Below are 21,016 nucleotides of genomic sequence, written 5' to 3' on the forward strand. Positions count from 1 at the left end.
CCCCTGTCCATGAGATTTCCCAGGCAAGAATATTGGAGTGGGCTGCCAGTTCCTTCTCCAGGGGATCTTCCCCATCCAGGGATCAAACCCGCCTCTCCTGCATTGGCAGGCACATTGTTTCACCACTGAGCTACCAGGTAAGCCCATCTCTGTCTTATAGAACCACCATATTCTTCTGGGTTCAAAACATCAAAGACTTCCATATTCCATTTTCCACCTGGAGATTTTATACACGTCGTCTGCATGTTAAATAGGCCTCTCTAAGTTTGGTGTTCAAAAATAAAGTCTCTCTAGGATGTCTGCACCCTAAAGTCATGTGAAAACTTTAAATCATTACTATGAATATCCAGTTTTTGCATTGAGTCTTCTCTTCCTCGCTTTTTACGCTTCCGTTTCTTCATTCGGAAATAACACTAATTCCTGCATTACAAACCAGACAATACATGTAAAGTGCTTGGCACAATCCCGCAGCAGTGTCGGCCTCACTCGCGCACCCTTTAGAGAGGGCCAGTACTTTTCATCTCTGCACTCAGCTTTCTCCCAGGATGTAGTATATGACCCCGCCCGGGTTCAGGGGGCGGAAACCTGAAAGCGGAGGGCGCGGGCCGGAGAGTGGGGTAGTGTGAGAGGTCAGAGTGCAAAGGTCAGAAGGCAGTCGGTTGAGGCTGTGCGCCTAAAAGTGAAGAAAGATCTCTGGACTTCGGTTGCCTCGGCAACCTCAGCCGGAGGAGGCACAAGGTGGCGGGGACCGCCCCCCCGACTCGCCCCCGCTGCAGCTTTCCGTCCCCAGCCCCACCTTAGGCTTTAGCTCCGCCCCTCTCTCCCGGGAGGTTGGGAGCGGAAGTCGACACCGACGCCGACGCGGTTGCCTAGCGATACCTTTTTCCCAAGATGCCCAGCGTGTTGTGTTCTTCTTAACCAATTAGAGAGGCGAAGCGGCCTTACCGCGGGCCAATAGGCTGCGAGGCCGGGGCCCGCGACGGTTAAACCGGAGCCGCAGATCAGGGCGGCCGGGCACCCGGGCTGGAGGTCTGTGGGTCGGTGGCTGCACCTCCGAGGAGACGGTACGGCCTGCAGGCGTCCTGCGCGGGCCCCGCCATGCCGACTCGGGTGGAGGACTACGAGGTGCTGTACACCATTGGCACGGGCTCCTACGGCCGCTGCCAGAAGATCCGCAGGAAGAGCGACGGCAAGGTGAGCGCGGGCCTGGTCCCTGCCTGCGCTCCCCGGCCGCCCAGAGGAAGCAGGGAGCCTGGCGGTGTGCTTCTGAAACGCAAGACTGCTCAGAAGAGGCAGCCCTTTCCCCTAGATCTGTGCCTGACCCGGGTCTCTCAAGGGATGGGAAGCCGCATCCTTTTTTTTTTTTTTCTTTTTTAATTTGTGAATCTGTCCCTTAATTCTTTGTTGTTGTTCGGTCGCTCAGTCGTGTCCGACTCTTTACAACCTTATGGACTGCAGCACGCCAGGCTTCCCTGTCTTTCACCAGCTCCTGGAGTTTGCCCGAGTTCATGTCCATTGAGTCGGTGATGCCATCCAACCATCTCGTCCTCTGTCGTCCCCTTCTCCTGCCCTTAGTCTTTCCCAGCATCAGTCTTTTCCAGTGAGTCAGCTTTTCTCATCATGTGGCCAAAGTAAAACTAATAAAATGTGCCAAGTAGAAGGTATATATATATGTGTATTTTTTCTTCTCCTGTCTTTTTTCTGTTCTCTTCCATTTTCTTCCTTTTTCCTGCTTTGACCTGCCATGGGCCTTCTGTTGGTGACTGGTAGCTGACTCCTGAGCTGTTTTTAGAGAAGTGTAATTCTCTCTGTCATAACCAGCAGAACCTAGAACTTTTGTAGTCAGAATTAATATTTAAGTTACCCATTATCCTGATTGTTAGAGTCATATCTCCCAAGGTGTGTGGGTTGACCTACACAGAAAAAAAAAAAAAAAAAGTGGAAAGGAAGTTAGCTCTGATGGAGGGGTCTTTACTAAGTTTTCTTACCCTGGAAATCTTGACTAGTTGGAATGGTTGGGGACTTGAATTACCTCTGCTCCAGCTTTGACTAGAGTACCTTCTGCCAACCTCCCACTAGGCACTGAGGGTAGGGGGTTGGGGGCAGCCCAACCTACCTCATCACCCTCTGTTGCATCATTTACTGCTTAAAAATTAGGGGAAGGTGATGTAAATAAACTCAGGGGTCCTCAGTTCATTAAACTAAATTAGATAATAGTGACTGTATGATCTATTTACTAGAGAAGTAACTTTTTTTAATTTTAAAAATTTGGAGTTATAATGAGTTCATTTATACCTTGGAAATTTTTATTTCAGATATTAGTTTGGAAAGAACTTGACTATGGCTCCATGACAGAAACTGAGAAACAAATGCTTGTTTCTGAAGTGAATTTGCTTCGTGAGCTGAAACATCCAAACATTGTCCGCTACTATGATAGAATTATTGACCGGACCAACACGACACTGTACATTGTAATGGAATGTTGTGAAGGAGGAGACCTAGCTAGTGTAATTTCAAAGGGAACCAAGGAAAGGTAAGATAAATTCATCTCTTAAATGGGCCTAGTTTTGTTTCTGTAAGCATCCTATATTAGGATCAGGGACAAAGTACTTAGTAATGGGGAAGAGTCTTCTTGTGTTTGTTCAATGGGTCCACAGTACTTTAGAAAATCCCTGGTAAGTCAACACTTGAATTTCGTATCCAAATAATTTATTTCCCTATGTGTATACTTAGAAAACTAGATAATTCACATCCTTTCATCTTTGCAATGGTTTTATTCAGCAGATACATGCTACATAACTGCTTTGATTTCAGACAATACTTGGATGAAGAGTTTGTTCTTCGTGTGATGGCTCAGTTGACTCTGGCTCTAAAGGAATGTCACAGACGAAGTGATGGTGGCCACACTGTGCTGCATCGGGATCTGAAACCAGCCAATGTCTTTCTGGATGGCAAGCAGAACGTTAAGCTTGGAGACTTTGGACTAGCTAGAATATTAAACCACGATACGAGTTTTGCAAAAACATTTGTTGGCACACCTTATTACATGTCTCCTGTAAGTATTTCAAAATTTATATACTTTTAAAACATCTTAATGCTAAGCATTCAAGCAAGGAAATTGAGCTTTTTGTTTATTTCTTTGTTTAGTAATATCTAATAGCCAAGAATTAATAATACTGTTTTATTTTAAATTGATGTTTTTCAAATGGACCACCAGACCATTAAAAGATTTTTTTTTTTTTTTTTTTTGATGTGGACTATTTTTAAAGTCTTTATTGAATGTGTTACAATATTGCTTCTGTTGTTTATGTTTTGTTTTTTTGGCCACAAGGCATGTGGGATCTTCGCTCCCCAACCAGGGAGCAAACCTGCACTCCCTGCATTGGAAGGCAAAGTCTTCATCATTGGACCCCCAGGGAAGTCCCACCACTAGACCACTAAACTCCTATATCAGCAATGCAAGTCAGACTTTCACTGAATGTGCTGCCATGTGCTAAGCTCTGGGATCACAGAGATGAAATAGGTTTTGTCTCTGCCCTTATGTACAGTACTTCCCAAAGTGCCATAGGTCTGGACACCAGCTTGTTCTCAGCTGGAGTGATAGTTTAAAATGCAGAGTCCTGGGCTCCAATCCAGGGACTTAGGCCCTCTGGACAGGTCTTTGCACTCAACTTTTTGTCTTTTTGTCCCCCACCTTTTTATTTTGGACTCTGTATTTTAAGACACCCTGGATGATTCTTGTATGTGGAGATTCGGGACCCAGGAGACTCACTCACTTCCCACAGCATATTTTTGCTGTGTTAACCTTTAGTATTTGTTCTTTTTTGTTGTTGCTGCCTTTTCCTACTGTGGAGGTACTGTTTCCACCCACTTACTGGTTTCCTCAATTGCTGGATAATTTGTTTCCAAAATATGTCACTATTCTAAGGAGGACTGCTATGTATATCTTTGTAGGAATTATTCTTTCTTCTGCTTTGGTTATTTCCTTGGTGTATAGCTCTCAAAATGAAACTGCTGTGTCAAAGGATATGAACTATTTATGGCTCTCTAGTGACTCTTGGGACTTCCCTGGTAGCTCAGTTGGTAAAGAATCCACCTGCAGGAGACCCTGGTTCGATTCCTGGGTTGGGAAGTTCCCATGGAGAATGGATAGGTTACCCACTCCAGTATTCCTGGGCTTCCCTGGTGACTCAGATGATAAAGAATCTGCCTGCAATGCAGGAGACATGGGTTTGATCCCTGGGTTGGGAAGATCCCCCTGGAGGACGGCATGGCAACCCACTCCAGTATTCTTGCCTGGAGAATCTCCATGGACAGAGGGGCTACAGTCCATTGGATCACAAAGAGTGGGGCACAACTAAGTGACTAAGCATAGCACGGTGGCTTTTGAAAAGCTTGAAACAATAAGTGATAGCACCAATCAATGTGTTGAATACAAAAGATGAGCAGAATAAAGATGGAGAGAGATTTATTTTTTTAGCAGTTCACAAACACTTCCAGATTTTCTAAATTTTTTGTTAACCAATCTGACTACAGTATACAATTTTATAATTTAATGATTTTGTTTTTGACTAAGATCAGATATGGCCAGAACAGTGTCATTTTCTCACTGGATCAGATTCCAAATAGAAGCCAAGGAAAATTATCCAGGGGTGGTGGTTGGAAAATTTGAAACCTGTGCAGTTCTTTTGTTCCTGTTCCCTCCTGTCCCTGTAATTAGATCAGTTGAGCCTTCCCTATGGGATTGTCAGGAAGTAGTGCCAGACTCACCTGTTGGGCTTTAGAATACTCAGAAGCCTCCTGAAGGTTTCAGTACAGCGCTTGCCTCCTCGTCCTCTGTTGAAAATAAGAGCCATGGTGGACTGTTGTTAAGAAAGGCAGATAGTTAAAACAGGCAATGAGATTATTAGTTAGTACTGTGCTATATACAGTGGACTAAACATAAATGGGTGATTCAATTAACCATTAATGCCTATATCCATTTAAATGTGAGACAGATGTTATCCTAGACTTTCCCCTGGTTCGGGGGTTCAGGATGGGGAACACGTGTAGATCCATGGCTGATTCATAAAAATGTACGGCAAAAGCCACTACAATATTGTAAAGTAATTAGCCTCCAACTAATATAAATAAATGAAAAAAAATTAAAAAAATTTTTAAAAGAAAGAAAAAAAATAAAGTAATTTACTCGGTTTAAGAAAAAAATAGAGTTTCTAGATTATGAATTCCTTGAGGTAGAGATGTCTCATGTTCACCTTTGAATTGCCAGTGCCTTGCCTGTAGTAACACAATAAATATTTGTGAATGAAAAATAGATGAATGAATCATATATGATAAAGTGTATTAGGATAAGATCATTGCCTTTTTTCCATTATCAATTTAAAGTACCATCTTATGATGTAAGACCTAATGTAAGAGAAATCACCCTTTTGTATTTGAAACTTTTGTTATAGATATGATATATTTATAATATAAAAAATTTCCTTTTTTTTGAGTGACTATTATCAAACTTTAAGTTTTCATTTTTGTCCCAGGAGTAATTTTATGTTTTTTTTTTAATTTTATGTTTTAAAACAAACCTTTTTAAAAAATTATTTTATTGAAGTATAGTTGATTTATAGTGTGTTAATTTCTGCTATGCAACAAGGTGATTATTTTTTTTTATATACACACACACACACATTCTTTTTTATATTCTTTTCCATTATGGTTTGTTACAGGTTCTTGACTGTAGATTCCTGTGCTATGGAGTAGGACCTTGTTTTTTTATCCATCCTCTATGGAATAGTTTGCATCTGCTAATCCCAAACTCCCAGTCCTTCCCTTCCCCTGCTTCCCTTCTGGCAATTACAAGTATGTTCTCTGTGTCTGTGAGTCTGTTTTAAAGCAAAGTAAACTTTAAACTCCTCCTTTCTTTCCCCACAAAAGGAACAAATGAATCGCATGTCCTACAACGAGAAATCGGATATCTGGTCACTGGGTTGTTTGCTGTATGAATTATGTGCTTTAATGTAAGTATGGTGAAGACAGGTTTCTAGTCTGAGGTCTATGCTTAGGTCTGTCACCTTTGACTGGGTTCAGCTTTTTGAGCATCCATGCACATTCAAGTCTGAAAGAGTCACACCTTGGATTCAAATTAAGGTAGATGGGCAGGTTAAAAAACGAGTTACAAATTAGTAACATAACCCCTGAGGCTGAATCTAGACTTCTCAAGCTTGTAACCTGGTTGGGTGCCTCCCTGTCAGGCTGAGTTTAGCTCACAGGGCGAGCACACAGGTCAGACCTGTGGAAGAAAGGAAATGAAGATCTGGTCAAGCGGTCTGGGGTTTGGACCGGACGGAACCCTGCTTCTTTCCCTTTGTTCATTTTTTTCCATTCTAAACTCTTCTGTAGAGCAGGAGTTCTCAAGCAGGGAAGGGGAATTTTACCCCCTCAGTTTTGCTTGCCATGGGATACTTGACAATGTCTGGAGACATCTTAGTCGTCACAACTAGGGACAGCTACTGACATCTAAGGGACAGGGATCAGCATTGCCGCAAACTGCAGTAAGGATGGACAGGACCGCACCCGTAACAGAGCTGTGGGCTCCAAATGTCAGTAGTGCCAAGGATGGGAAACTTAGCTACAGAAGAAGCTCCCAGAGGTAGAAACATAAACACAAACTGGACCTTAAACTCTGCTTTTGATTTGCTTCATATTATATATTTTCATTTTTACATTAAAAAAAAATTTTTTTTTTTTTCTCTTCAGGCCCCCATTTACAGCTTTCAACCAGAAGGAACTAGCTGGGAAGATCAGAGAGGGCAAATTCAGGCGAATTCCATATCGTTACTCTGATGAATTAAACGACATTATTACGAGGATGTTAAATTTAAAGGTAAAGTTTATAAGATGACATATGTTTTCATGCCTCAGTTAAGTTTTGCAGTGTGTGCTGTCGTGGAGCAAAGAGACTAAGGAAACATTAAATAGATTTCCTTAGCTGATAAATCTGCTCTGTTAACACAAGTGAAAACATGCATCCTTGGCGCATTGCTGGCTGCCCATCTCCGCTCTCTCTCTGTCTCCTCCCGCGCTCCGCCCCGCTCACAGGTGGCTGGTAGCAGTAAGGATTCAGAGCCTCAGTCCCCTTGTCCTTGCCTACCTCAGCACAGCGGATGGTGTAGGAAGGGGCCAGAAATAATAAGATCTTATTACTCTGCTCTAACTCGGAAGATTAGAGACCATGAGAGATGGGAATGGTGGGCGGGGAGGGCTGAAAGAGCAGAGGGGAAATAACTCAGACTGTAGAACAAACCTGGCGGTGGGAGGGGGAGAGATCGGGCTGGTGTAGGAATTGAGGTCCGTGCTGTGGGAGTTCAAAGAGAAGGATACAAGTGAAGTAACAGGACTGGAGGTCAGGGAGAGCGTATCCTGCTTAATAGGGTTTAGAGACGCAAGGACAGTGGGGGCCCTCAAACGGACCCTGGCAGTGCTACCCAGCCCAGCACAGGGGCCGAGCCTTCTTAGGTTAAAAGGGGAGCAAAGGAAATTAAAATCTGCTTCGCTTTGTGGACACAGAGCCTCCTGAGTTAAAGCCACCAGTGAATGTACTTTTCCGGTGTTTAAGACGCATCTATGTGGGGAGGGGGCAGTGGGCAAGATGGGTGAAGGGGGTCAGTTGCATGGTGATGGATGGTAGCTAGAATTGTGTCAGGGATCTCTCTAGTGTACACAGATGTTGAACTGTAACGCTGCACACCCGGTTAGAAAAAAAAAAGAGCCACCTGTAAAGGAGCCTTTTCTTTTGCTTCGGAATATATGCCGAGTCTTTTTTCCCCCAGGATTACCATCGACCTTCTGTTGAAGAAATTCTTGAGAATCCTTTGATAGCAGACTTGGTTGCCGAAGAGCAAAGGAGAAATCCTGAGAGAAGAGGGCGGCGATTAGGAGAACCAGAGAAGCTGCAGGACTCCAGCCCTGTGTTGAGTGAGCTGAGACTGAAGGAAATACAGCTACAGGAGCGGGAGGCAGCCCTCAAGGCCAGGGAAGAAAGCTTGGAGCGTAAGTCTGGGGGGGACGAAGCCCAGCGCTCCCAGAGGCTGATCCTAGTGTGTGAACGTCTCCGTGAACACAGGGTGTCGTGTCTGTGTCTCGTAGGGCGTTGTTATAAACACTTGCGCAGCCGGAATCCCTACATCAGGCTTGCCGCGCCTCCGTGCTGAGCCTCTTTCTCCGAGATCAGCCGCTGTCGTCATGCCGTCAGGCCCTAACTGTGACAGGCCGGCACAGGAGTCATCACCCCGCCCTCTAGGGCCACTGTTTTCTTTTCTTCCTTAACATACGGGCCCTAAGGTTTCCCACCGTAAAGAATCTCTTAGAATTCGCCACCTTCCAGAATCAAAGCTGTCGTCTCTCCCTTCTGAGACGCCGCTGCAGCGCGGCCCAGCTCTAAAATCACACAGTGTATAAGACGATACATCTTCGGGTCATTCCATAGAGGCTGTGGATACGAGATGTTTAAACACTCTGATGGGTATTGACGGACGCAGGAGTTTTTGATGTTGAAAGTCTGTTGACGCCTCTGAAGTGAGAGCTGCTAGCCAGGTGTGGGGGTTCCATAGGGCGGCCGCAACGGTAGGGCTCTGCCTTTTGACACGGAGGGAAGAGAGACCGTGACCGTCTCTTCTGCAGCTTTACGCCAATGCACATTCACTTATGAATGTACTTATATTTAATTTTAAATGTACTTATAAAGTACTCTATTTAAATGTGCTTATAAAGCATCCAAATGCATTAGTTAATGTTTTACTTCCTCATAATCATCGAGGACTGTGAGATACACTCTGCAGGAGGAACAGCTTGTGCTTGCCTGAAAATCTAAGTCTCTTCTGTTAAAGGCATTCTTTAAAAAAAAGAACCCACAAAAAACAAGCAAAAACTTTTTTTTTTTAACTTTCCTCAGTGTTCTGTAATTTCATGTAGCAGCTGAAATCTGAACTCTCTAAATGCTGGGCCATGAAAAAATAATAGCCTTTGTTACTGATCTAAAGAAGTAACACCTCACTGCACTGGGTTTTTTCCCTTCCCTTTGGGTGCTGTTGTTCACTCGGAGGGAGGGGGTTTGGGCCGAGTAACGCCTGGAGAATGAACTGTCGGCCCTTCCCAGCGGCGAGCAGGATGGCAGGAGCTCTTGGTGCTCCCCCCGTGAGTTATTCCCACACATCACGACCGAAAGTTGAAGCTGACTTTGTCCTTGTGTCTAAGCTGGTCCTTAGGAGGAAACCTAAGACAACACACAGTATACAAACATGGGTTATGACACGGGGACCGTCCAGTTGACGAGTGTACGGTAAGAAACCCTCACTAAACATGACTCATCGGCGGTCAGGCTGCCAGCCTCACGATAAGGAAAAGCAGTAAGATAACCAAACGTGAACTGTTTACATCCAGAGCCACTTGTTCATTTCTGTCTGTTTTGTTCCGTTCCCTTTTTAAAGAGAAAGAACGCGAGCTTTGTGTCCGTGAGAGGCTGGCAGAGAACAAGCTGGCCAGAGCAGAAGGCCTGCTGAAGAACTACAGCCTGCTGAAGGAGCAGAGGTTCCTGTCTCTGGCGGGCGGCCCAGGTACGAGAGCCAGCTCTGAGCAGAGCTGCTGCCCGCTTTAGCTTTCCAGGGTCCTGAGCTGTGAGAGGCACTCGGTTGAGTGGATGTGGTTCAGCGGGGGTAAGAACTCTGCTCTTGCCATGGCTGACTCTTTGGGATCAGAGACGTGAGCCTGTGCGTAGGGATGCGGTCATCTTCAGTTTTGTTCACTTTGTCAAACAACACATGCAGTATTTGATATTTATTTTTAAAAATTAGGTCATAAAAAATTGCTGTGTCTTTCCGATTTTTCTCCGGGTACATTATCAGAATTCTACATTTCTCTCCCTTTCCAAGTGAAAATCCCAGCATTTTACTATTGCCGCATGACCAACTAACACTTGCCCCATCCTTCACAGAAACTGTGGCTTAAAAGGGTGGCAAACCCAACTGTAGAACAGGCCATCACTTTTAGGTCTTTGCTAAGACCCGTTCCAGTTGCGCGTATGTGTCAGAATGTGATTGTTTAATATCTACATATGCTCTGTAATAAGCAAGGGAAATAAATGAAACTAGTGATGGAAGGTAAGTATCTTTTTTCTCAATATGACTATCTACCATTTCAGTATTTATATAATATTTATTTCAACTTTTCTTAGATTCTACACTGCCATCCATAAAGACAAACTAGACATAAATCATGATAGAATGAGGAATAATTTTTACCTGGGTGAGTTTCATGCATCTGGCCCATTGCTGAGAATTCTTGAAGACGCTGTTGGGGACGGCTCTTCCAGTTAAGAGTTTATTTCTGTCTTTCCCAGAGAGTCTTTGAGCAGAGGGTAAGAAGTCCCGGAGAGGAATGCTGTATTTCACTTTGTAGGATATGTAGGTAGAAGAATTCACCTGTGTGCAAATCATGGCAAAGACTTAAAATGAGCTGTGAGGATGCAGTTTCCAGTGTGGGTCGGAGATACTTTGAAGAACCGAACTTGTCAGAACCTAAGAAAAACATTGACTCAGTGGACATGAGTTTGAGCAAACTCCAGGAGATGGTGAAGGACAGGGACTCCTGGAGGGCTGCAGTCCTTGGGGTCACCAAGAGGCAGACCTGACTGAGCAACTGAACACCAACCAGAAGAGCAGCAAAGCAGTGGGCGGGGGGGTGGGGGGTGGGGGTTGCCCTGGTGAGCCCAGGACGGTTGGCAGTGCCCCCTCCTCATCCTCAGGCGCTAGAATTCAGCCGTGAGAAAAATAAGTTGAGATCATCACAGCAACAGCATCTTTTGAAAGCATTCCTTAGTCTATTTAATGAATGCTAATTCTCTTTCTATTTAATGAAATACTAATTCATTTTCTAAAAACTTTTCTTTCTTCTAAAACTATTTCATTAGTAGGATTTACAGTTGCTCTTCAAATTTCATTAGTAGGATTTACTGTTGCTCTTCAAATGGGTAGCTATTTGTGGTAATAAAGGTGGATCTATTTGAAACAATGGAGTTGAGGCCTAAAAGCAATCTCCTAAAATGCTTTGTGGAGAAAGAGTGTATGAAATAGGAAGTCAAAGCGCGGCGTTTCTCTGTGCAGCCTGCCCCTCTCTCGGGACCTTTCCATATCGTCTGGAATGTTCTCCAGATAGTCACGTGGCTTCTTCCCTCCACTCTGTCCTCAGGTCTCTGCTCAGAAGTCACCTTATTACAGTCATCGCTGCAAACACCCCCAGAACTTCTATCTCCCTTTCCCCCCCTGCCCCCAGCATGTACCACCCTCAAATATTCCTTGTATGGACTTGTTTATCTGTTTATGCTCTGTCTCCTCCTGCCACAATAGGGCCTTTGTTTGGCCCACAATGGTCTATACAGTAAGCTCAGTAAATATTTGAACATATTTCCTTTAAATGAACACAAAGGAGAAACAAAAGTTTCTGGAATTCAAACCTGCCAGTCCCCAACGCCCAACTAATCCTGTTAGTTCCTAATAGTGTAGCCACTTTAAGTAAATTATTTTTCTTCCCATTAAAAGTACAATTCACATTTTTCACTCTCTATTCATTTGATTTACTTTTATTGTGCTGAATTTGCTTAGGTTCTTTTTGAAACAAGTTTCTGGTGAGTTAAGCATTTTTTAAAACATGTTCTTAAGTATTTAGCCAAAATTGTTCCATACTTAGCTGGAAGTAATGTGTTCCAGGTAGAATGGCACTTGTTTTCAAGAACAGAGATAAATAACATTGATTTCCAGAAGTTTTATATTGTGGCCCATAATCTTCAGTGCATTTAACCTTAAGAGGAAAGTTGATAAGAGAGTGAAGCACATTTCCTTGATTTTTGGCTACAGATTAGAAGGCCGATTGACTTCTGCCAGCTGCAGCCCCTGACCTATTAAAAAAGAGACAACAGGTCCAAAAGAGTCGCCTGCTCAGTCATGTCCAACTCTTTGCAACCCCGTGGCCTGTAGCCCACCAGGCTCCTCTGTCCATGAAGTTTTTTTTCTAGGCAAGAATACTGGAGTGAGTTGCTGTTTCCTCCTCTGACCCAGGGATCAAACCCACATCTGTGTCTCCTGCAGGCAGGCAGCCCATCCAAAATGGAGTCACTTGTCACCAACCATCATCAAATCAAGACTTAATGCTTAATTTCATCACAGTTTCAGCCTCTCCCAGGAATGGAATCTTAAACTAGTCAATCTGGAATTACCTGGTCGTCTGCCTAATAGATCCCTGCTGTCCCCTAAAGGAAACTGACCTTGCCACAGGCAGTCCCCTCCCCACTGGTTTCACTTCCTCACCCCGCCCCCTCCTGCCCTTAAAAGGCTTTCCTTTTGTACAGCTCCTTGGAGCGCCTTTCTGTCTGCTGGATGCGATGTCCCCAGTCATGAGTCGTTGAATAAAGCCAGTAAGATCTTTAACACGCAGTTTAGCATTCCTGTCCCAGAGAGAATGACAGGTACCCAGGTTTCACACATGAACTGAGAGATTCAATATGTTCAGTAAGTTTGGTTAAGTGTGGAGGAGCCGAATGCCTGTTCACGTAACTCAAACCCCTTTTTCTTTTTTCTTTCTGAAGAACTGTTTGATCTCCCATCGTCGATCGTGAAGAAGAAGGTTCACTTCAGTGGGGAGAGTAAAGAGAACGTCGTGCGGGGTGAGAATTCTGAGAGTCAGCTCACCTCCAAGTCCAAGTGCAAGGACCTGAAAAAAAGGCTTCACGCTGCTCAGCTTCGCGCTCAAGCCTTGTCGGACATTGAGAAGACGTACCAGCTGAAAAGCAAGCAGATCCTGGGCATGCGCTAGCCGGGCCAGAGACGCAGACCTGTGCAGAGCACTGCGCGTCGCTGGCGCTTTCTAGATGAAAAATGGACTGCTGTAACCTGTTTCTGTGGTTCCGAGAGCCGCACCTTTTCTAGAGTCGGCAGGATATTTGGGTATCAATCCTGCAATTCTCCAGCACCAATTGTACCAAAGTCCATGCCTTTCATTTTTCTTCCTTTTGTAAAGAACACTTCATAGAAAGAATAACACTTTCTTGGCCGGTTGGGCTTTTAATCCTGTGTGTGATTACTACTGGAACATGAAATGTTATTTTTTTTTTTGGAAATGTTATAAATGTAGGGTGATGGGGAATAATATTAGGAAAAGATATTACTCAGGAGCAGTGCTTACTGAGACATTTTAAGGGCCTGAATGGTGTGCTTACAGCTGTCGTGTCTAGAGGTTTTAAATGTTTTAGAAGTTTTAATAAAAGTCTGAGGTTTTAAATGTTCTTAGCTTAGAGAAACCCTAACTGGATATAGATTGGTCACTAATACCTTGACATCTAGCTTATAAATACCCACTGCTCTGCGGGAGGATAGGGAAGAGAATGTGATGTTCCCAAGAGCCGTACAGTGGTGTTTTTTTTTTTTTTTTCTTTTTATTCTTTTTAGCAGTATGTGAGCTTTCATTTGTCCACCTCTTTCTTAATAAATAAAAGAATTCTTTAGTTTTCCTATATCCAGTGTCTTTTGTATAGGTTGATCGTAGTTAGTGGTTTGCATGGGAGGTGAGGAAAGAGAATATGATGGTCCCAAGGGCTGTGTGGTCACTTGACTACCTGATTGTCTGTCCATGCGAACGGGTGGTCCTCACCCGGGGCAGTGCAAGGCCTGGAGGTGTTTTCAGTTGTGATTGGAGGGAGGGTGTTGCTGAACACCCTGCGTCCCCACCAGACGGTCCCCACAGCTGAATGTCAGAGCGCCACTCCTGAGACACCTGATCTCAGCGAACTCTTGTTGGAATATCCCCCACCAAAACTGATTTTGGTCTTGAAGGATTTTTTGTTTTTTTTAAAGCTCTGACTTGTAATATGAATTAGCAGTCCTTGCTGTGCCCATTGCATTTTTCATGTGATGTTTTCCTGCCAACGCTAATCCTTTTAGCTTAATGAACTAAGACCAAGTTATGAAGAGTTATAATAAATGGGAAAAACAACTCCTTCATTAGCTATTTTCGTTGTTCAGTTGCTCAGTCATGTCCGGCTGTCTGCGACCCCATGGACTGCAGCATGCTAGGCTTCGCTGTCCTTCACTGTCTCCAGAGTTTGCTCAAATTTGTGTCCATTGAGTCGGTGATGCCGTCCAACCATCTCATCCTCTGTCATCCCCTTCTCCTGCCTTTGATCTTTCCCAGCATCAGGGTCTTTTCTAATAAGTTGACTCTTCACATCAGGTGGCCAAAGTATTGGAGCTTCAGCATCAGCATCAGTCCTTCCAAAGAATATTCAGGGTTAATTTCCTTTTAGGGTTGACTGGTTTGATCTCTTTGCTGTTAGCTATTTTATTACAGGTTTATTACACAGTTGATAGTGTAGTTCCAGCAAAGATATAATATTATTGCAATACAATGATTACAGTACCTTCATGGTATACCCACAGATTAATCCTAACAGGACCACTTTGATGTCAGTGTTGAGTATAATTTGCAGGGCCCAGAGCAAAAGAAAAGTGTGGGGCTCCTTATTCAAAAAGCAGGAAATAAGTACCATTAAAGGTACATAGAAAGCCTCGTCCTTTCTTCCAAAATCTCTGCTTAAATTGTGGTGGTATTTGCTGTTTAATTCCTTAAGAAAAATTGAAGTTTTAAATTATTAGCATGAATGTTGCTATTCATCTTTTATATTGTGTGATGCCAGTTTTAAGTGCAGATAGCAGCACATGTAGCTCAGCAGCGGAATCGCTGAAATTATATAACACATTTGGTGACTCATCCGGGAGGATGCCTCAGGCTGGCCAGAAGAGACACACATGCGTGTGACGGGCGTCCGGGGGCCCGTGACTCTGAACAAGCCCCACACGCCCTCAGGTTGGAGGAGTCACGCCCACCGCCCCAGCTGCAGCAGGTAGGTCACCTCCAAGCCAGGACTTTCTGTGTACCTCGAGTGGGGTGTTTGGATCACCCCTGCCAAGAGAAGACGTCTAGCTGGCTGCCCACCCACCACGCGATGGGGCTGCCAGCCCAGGAGGGGGCAGGCATTGGGAGGCACTGCTGCCATCCTCTGTCCTGAGAGGCTTCTGGGCATCCTCCGCCACCCATACCCAGAACCCCTCTGGGAGCAGAGAGTGGGAGGCCGGGTGGGGCCCGGTGCACCAGGGGTGGGGGACTTGGCGGCAGACCCATGCTTGAGCTGAGGCTCTGAGCCAATATCTGCACCAGGATCCTCCTGGACTTGACTTACGAAACACGAATTCAACGGCAATATGGCCTTCAAGATTACAAACACAGAGCATTAGACTCCCGGTAGTAGTCGTAGTGTAGGTCGCTCAGTTGTGTTCGAATCTGCGAGCCCATGGACTAGCCTGCCAGGCTCCTCTGTCCATGGGATTCTCCCCGCAAGAATACTGGAGTGGGTTGCCATTTCCTCTTCCTGGGATCAAACCTGGGTCTCCCACATTGCAGGCAGATTCTTTACCCTCTGAGCCACCAGGGAAGCCCTTTCTAAATGCCAGGCCCTTCCACAGTGCGGAGCCTATGTGACTGCACTGACCCCATACTCGTGAAACCTACCCTTTCTTTAGGAAACTCCTTTCCTACCTTAGGAAAGGAGTTTTCTTTCCTATTTTTAATCCTGTGGCATGCTGAGAGCTTCTCTGGTTTCTCCCATCTTAGAGTCCATCTTTGTTTTCATTCTTTCCTTTAGCCAATCAGCAAGTTACTGAGCACCTGCTACAACCAGGCATTGTTGAAGGTGCTGAAGGTCCAGCATGAAAGTGAAAGTGAAGTTGTTTAGTCGTGTCCTACTCTTTGCGACCCCGTGGACTGTAGCCCACCAGGCTCCTCTGTCCATGGGATTCTCCCGGCAAGAATACTGGAGTGGGTTGCCATTTCCTTCTCCAGGGGATCTTCCCCACCCAGGGATCGAACCCAGGTCTCCCGCATTGCAGGCAGACGCTTTAACCTCTGAGCCACCAGGGAAGCATGGAAGACCAAAATCCTTGCCCTCAGGGAGGTGACATTCAAACGGGGCAAGAGAGTAAACAGACAAGAAACACGTGTGGGAGTTAGTGCTAAGTGCTATGGAGAGGAATTGAAGCAGGAAAGGGGTGGAGGAAATGGGGGTGCAATCACAGAAGAGGTGGTAGGTAGTACTGCAGAAGTTAGGGTTGAAGTGGGGTGGAGGGGGAAATCAGAAAGGCTTGAGTGGGGCGTGGGGTCGGGAAGAGATGCCCCAGAGGAGGGGGAAGTTGAACGTGTCTAGGAGATGAGATCCGGCAGGACTTGAAAGCAGGCAGAGGCTTGGGAACTGAGATGTCTTTATTTGCTTATGCATCTCCACCCCTAAAGCTGGGGACATCTGGGGTATTTGGGCAATGATGATACAGTAATCTAAGAAAAGGATCTCTCTGGTGGTGGAGAGGGCAAGAATCCTCCCAAACGATGCTTCTCCAGCATGTAGGGGCTTCTCTGATGGCTCAGACGGTAAAGAATCTGCCCACAATGTGAGAGACCCAGGTTCGATCCCTGGGTTGGGAAGATCCCCTAGAGGAGGGCATGGCAACCCACTCCAGTATTCTTGCCTGGAGAGTCCCATGGACAGAGGAGCCTGGCGGACTACAGTCCATGGGGTGGCAAAGAGTCAGATGCGACTGAACGACTAACACTTGTCACTTTCTTTTTTGATAATGGAGAGGGCAGAGTCCTCCCAAATGATGCTTTTCCAGCGTCGCTTTCGAAAATCTTTCTAAGGTGCTTTGCATGACATCAACACAGTACTTACCATTACAGAATTTGAATGTTTAAACAATGATGAGTTTCACCAAGCACAGCCTGCTTCTAGTCCTGTGAAAAAGAGGCGCTGGTTTTGAGAAAGACCAACCTCCTGCTCTGAGAGACACCTACCACAAGCTGGCGCCATGGAGCTGTTATGCCGGCAGCGCACCCTTTCCATCCGGCCCCATGCAATTGTCTGTTACTGAGAAATCACATGTGGGCCTTGGTTAAATGCCTTGTTCTCATTATTACATTCAGTCCTTGCAACACCCCCTGAGAAGTTCACATCATTAGTGCCACATGTTACATGGGGGAACTGAAGCGCAGAGACCACAGCTGGGAAGAAGCACAGCTGGTTTCAGAAATGATGTTTTTAACTCCAAAGTGGTTCTCTTGACTACAGCCCCGCTTGCCTCCACAAGAGGTTAGCTTTGCTCCCAAACCATCTAGTTTCCCCTAACAATGAGTTAAGGGTGATAATCCATAACCTTACTCAAGACATTTGAATGATTAAGGAAGGGTGGACCCAGATTCAGCATGGTTCCGGCCCAGGGGCCTTCCAGAACTGTGGGCTGGGAAAGACCGGTTACTGATGGGATGGGTGGGGAGGACCCACGAGGGGTTTTCAAGTGACCCCAGGAGGACCCCAGGCCTCCCCCCCTCTTTCCTCAGCATCTTCTCCAGGGCCACCTTATTCAGGCCTGTCCTCCTTGGAGATATCTTGTTTCCAATCGACCTTCCTTGCAAAATAAAGCCCATTGTCCTCAAAGACACCAGGGGGGCTGTCCTCCCAGAATGAACTGAGGATGAAAGCCAAAGATGGTACCAAGCAGCTGATGAGGAAAGAATAGAGAGAACGTCTTTATTCTAACAGGAAGGATTATCATTCACTGGACTTGGCGGCTGGGAAAATAGGGATCCGTAGTGGATGGACAGATTGCACAGCGAGGAGAGTGATGAAAGCTGATGGAATCCATGGGCATGTGAGGGCCCGCCTTCCCCTGTAACCTCGGCTCACCCCACCTTGGAAGGGCAGAGGTCAGTGGCCTGGGAAGCTCCCGTGTCTGCAGTGCTGGCTTCAGTACAATATTATGAGGGGCCGGTAGGGGCACCCTTGCTTACTCGACCAAGGCTCTGACACCACGGTGACGGTGAGGGCTCCGGGCTCTGCTGGAGCTACTGAGAATCTAGGGTCTCTGGCTGCCCATCACTGCCTGCCTGCCTGCGGCCCCCCAGCCAGGAAGCAAACCCGCCTTGTCACCTGCCCTGACTTTCTCTGGAGATTCTTTGAGACCCCGTGGACTGTAGCCTGCTAGTCTCCTCTGTCCATGGGATTCTCCAGACAAGAATACTGGAAGGGGTTACCATTCCTTCCTTCAGGGGATCTTCCTGACCCAGGGATGGAACCTAAGTCTCTGGTGTCTCCTGCATTGCAGGCACGGGGCCATCAGGGAAGCCCCTCAATACTGTAATATAGTAATTTGTCACTTAAAGGTTTATGGGAGTTTCAGCTTTGTGAGTTATATCTTTGTTAATAGAATGGTTCTGTTTGTGTGAAAAATAAGCTTTGTCTGATGTTGGTATTGTCCACAATCAACATACTGTCAGCAACTGATTTTAATATTGTTTCCTGTTAGTTGCACTGGCATAAAATACTTTTGTTGTATTTGCTTATAAATTTTATTGCAATTTTGATTTAAATAAGTCTCTTATAAACAGCATAGATTAGGTGTTTTTTTTTCCCCCCTTAACTCAGTTTAAGTTTTTGTCCTTTAATGGAGGAATTGCGTTTAAAAGTCTGTCCTTTAGTGGAGGAATTCATCTAACTTAGGTTTCTTTTTGTAAATTGTGAATTTGGTCTTTGTTCTTTCATGGTATCCTAATCCTTTAAAAATGGTTTTTTTGGTTATTTCTCTTTTCAGCCCTTTGATAAACTGCATTTTCTCTGCATTTAAGACTTAGAGTTTTTGGAGCATATAAGCAGTTCTTAATTATATGAGTAGTTCCTAGTTTAATTATATCATTGGTTTCCAACAAATTTTTTGAAAACATACTGTTAACTTGTGTTTCTTTAGAATTCAACAGTAAAAAAGAAAGAAAAAAGATTCTAACAGTATGGAAATACATACAGTAAAAATTAAAAAGCAAAGTTTCCTCATCCATGATCTCACCTTCTGTCTGTCTTCCCAGAAGCAGTTGTAAACGGTTTGATGTTAGGTGTTTCTTCTAAACCTCCTGTGTGAGCCCTGATCTGCAGTGTGTATGTTTACACGTATGTATCTGTGTACTCACAGCACACTCACATAAAGGAGCTTAACACATGTACTGCTCTCTTATTTGCTTTTTTCAATGAACAATGATCCCTCCCTTTGTGCATATAAATTCTCTTCCTTCTTTGCTAAATAGCTCCCTTGTGTCATCTTTTGCATTTATCTCAAATGTCTAGGAAGATGGCCTTATCTTTGAGGAAAACAGCTTTCCTGGAGTACCTTGTGGGCGAGGCGGGCACACACCTTTGAAATACCCCCACAAAGCAGTTCACCTGTTCCAGTCACAGGTGAATTGGTGGCCCCAGTTTGGCCCTTGAGAACCTTTACCGTCAGTTAATTGGGGAAATGGTGGACATCACATAAGGAAGCCTCTCAAGCAGGCCTGGTGGCCCCAGAGCATGCTGGGCAAATTTCCCCATGATGCCTGATGGAGAGTCCCAAGGCTCAGAGCAAATCTCCCCTCTGCTCCTTCTCAGCATGGTGTCGGTCCACCTGCCAAGAGAACCACGCCCAGGTGCTTCCTGTGTGTGCGTGCAAGCTCAGTCACTTCAGTCGTGTCTGACTCTTTGTAACACTATGGACTGTAGCCTGCCAGGCTCCTCTGTCCACGGGATTCCCCAGGCAAGAATACTGGAGTGGGTAGCCACGCCCTCCTGCAGGGGATCTTCCTGACCCAGGTATTGAACCCTGTGTCTTCTGCATTACAGACAGGTTCTTTACCCGCTGAGCCGTTGGGGAAGCCCCCAGGTGCTTCCGACTGGGGGCCCACTCTGCACGCAGAGAGCTGAGAGCCTCACTTAGACACTCAGCAAGGGCCCTGCCTTTGGCTTATTTGTTTAATCTCTCTGAGCTTCTGTTTCTTAACCTGGAAAAAAGATTAAATAGGACAAACCGTATTCAGGGATCAAGAACAGTACCTGCCCGTGAATTTATCCTCCTGACTTCAGGAAGGATTTTAAAGTGGCTTATAAGAAAATAAAATGCATACATTAAAATTAAGGAGGAAGAGTGGTGCAAAGAATGAGTTCAATGTGAGGACTGTACATAATTATACGTTTACCATTGCTGAGACACAATGTTGACTCTGAACTGCCTAGCAGCCAAAGCATCGGCCTACAAAATGAAGGCAGTCTGCTAGCTCAAGAAATGTGGCGCCATCTGGGTGCTAAGGTGAGCGCGTCCCCCCTTTGCATTCTTGTGAAAAGAGGACCCTCCACCCCCTAAGTGGGATGCTGGCATCATCCAAGATTGAGTCAAAAGCTGTGGTAACTGAGAGAGCAGTTTTTGAAACAATGTGTTTTTCTCTCCCATGGTGGCAGCTTCTCCTCTTTCCTCACCCCTGTTTTCAGGAAGCATGCCTTGGGGAGGATCAAGACTAACAGTGAGACTGTCGAGAGAAAGAAATGTTCAGCTTGCGACTTCCAAGACACCAAGGCAAGACTTTTGAGTCTGCAGCATCCAGAAGTTGGGTTTTGGCAAGAAGGATAAGGATTTCCCAAACTTGCTGAACTCCCATGAATGTCATCAAGGACCAGGCCAGGAGGGCCAGGTGACGGAATCTGACTTCAGACAGGACAGAAAGCAGCCAGGCTGTGAGGCAAGCAGCTCTTCTCCTCAAACCGTCACGTCACGAATCACCTGGCCTTGTTAAAATGCAGACTCAGTTCAGAAGGTCTGGGGTGGGGCCCGAGACTCTTCATTCCTACCAGGGTCCCAGGTGATACCCATGCTGCTCGTCCATGGACCACGCTGGCGGCAAGGATGTGAGGGATAGCAAGGTGAAAAGTGAAGCAAGAAGAGCCCTTTCTTCCCGGCCCAGGGAATTGTGGGAAGAAGATGGACCGAGGTCGGGGATGTGCTGTTCTGCCTCCTCCAGACGGAGGTCCCAGAGTGAGGAGGGAAGCTGAGTAGACTGAGGGGAAAGCCAAAAGCAGAGGGTC

The 21,016-nt window shown here is 45.5% G+C and overlaps 1 protein-coding gene across 1 annotated transcript; it reads left to right on the forward strand.

The window, feature by feature from the left end:
• The first annotated feature begins 970 nt into the window (after positions 1 to 970).
• On the forward strand, positions 971 to 13,554 carry NEK2 (NIMA related kinase 2). Its single transcript, XM_061161012.1, has 8 exons — positions 971 to 1,194; positions 2,316 to 2,533; positions 2,815 to 3,055; positions 5,929 to 6,011; positions 6,751 to 6,877; positions 7,824 to 8,043; positions 9,480 to 9,605; positions 12,629 to 13,554. Exons 1-8 carry the CDS (start codon positions 1,099 to 1,101, stop codon positions 12,853 to 12,855), a joined length of 1,338 nt encoding a protein of 445 aa, XP_061016995.1. The 5' UTR covers positions 971 to 1,098; the 3' UTR covers positions 12,856 to 13,554.
• Positions 13,555 to 21,016: the final 7,462 nt, after the last annotated feature.

This window comes from Dama dama, chromosome 14, assembly GCF_033118175.1.
Source record: "Dama dama isolate Ldn47 chromosome 14, ASM3311817v1, whole genome shotgun sequence".
NCBI classification, from domain to species: Eukaryota; Metazoa; Chordata; class Mammalia; order Artiodactyla; family Cervidae; genus Dama; species Dama dama.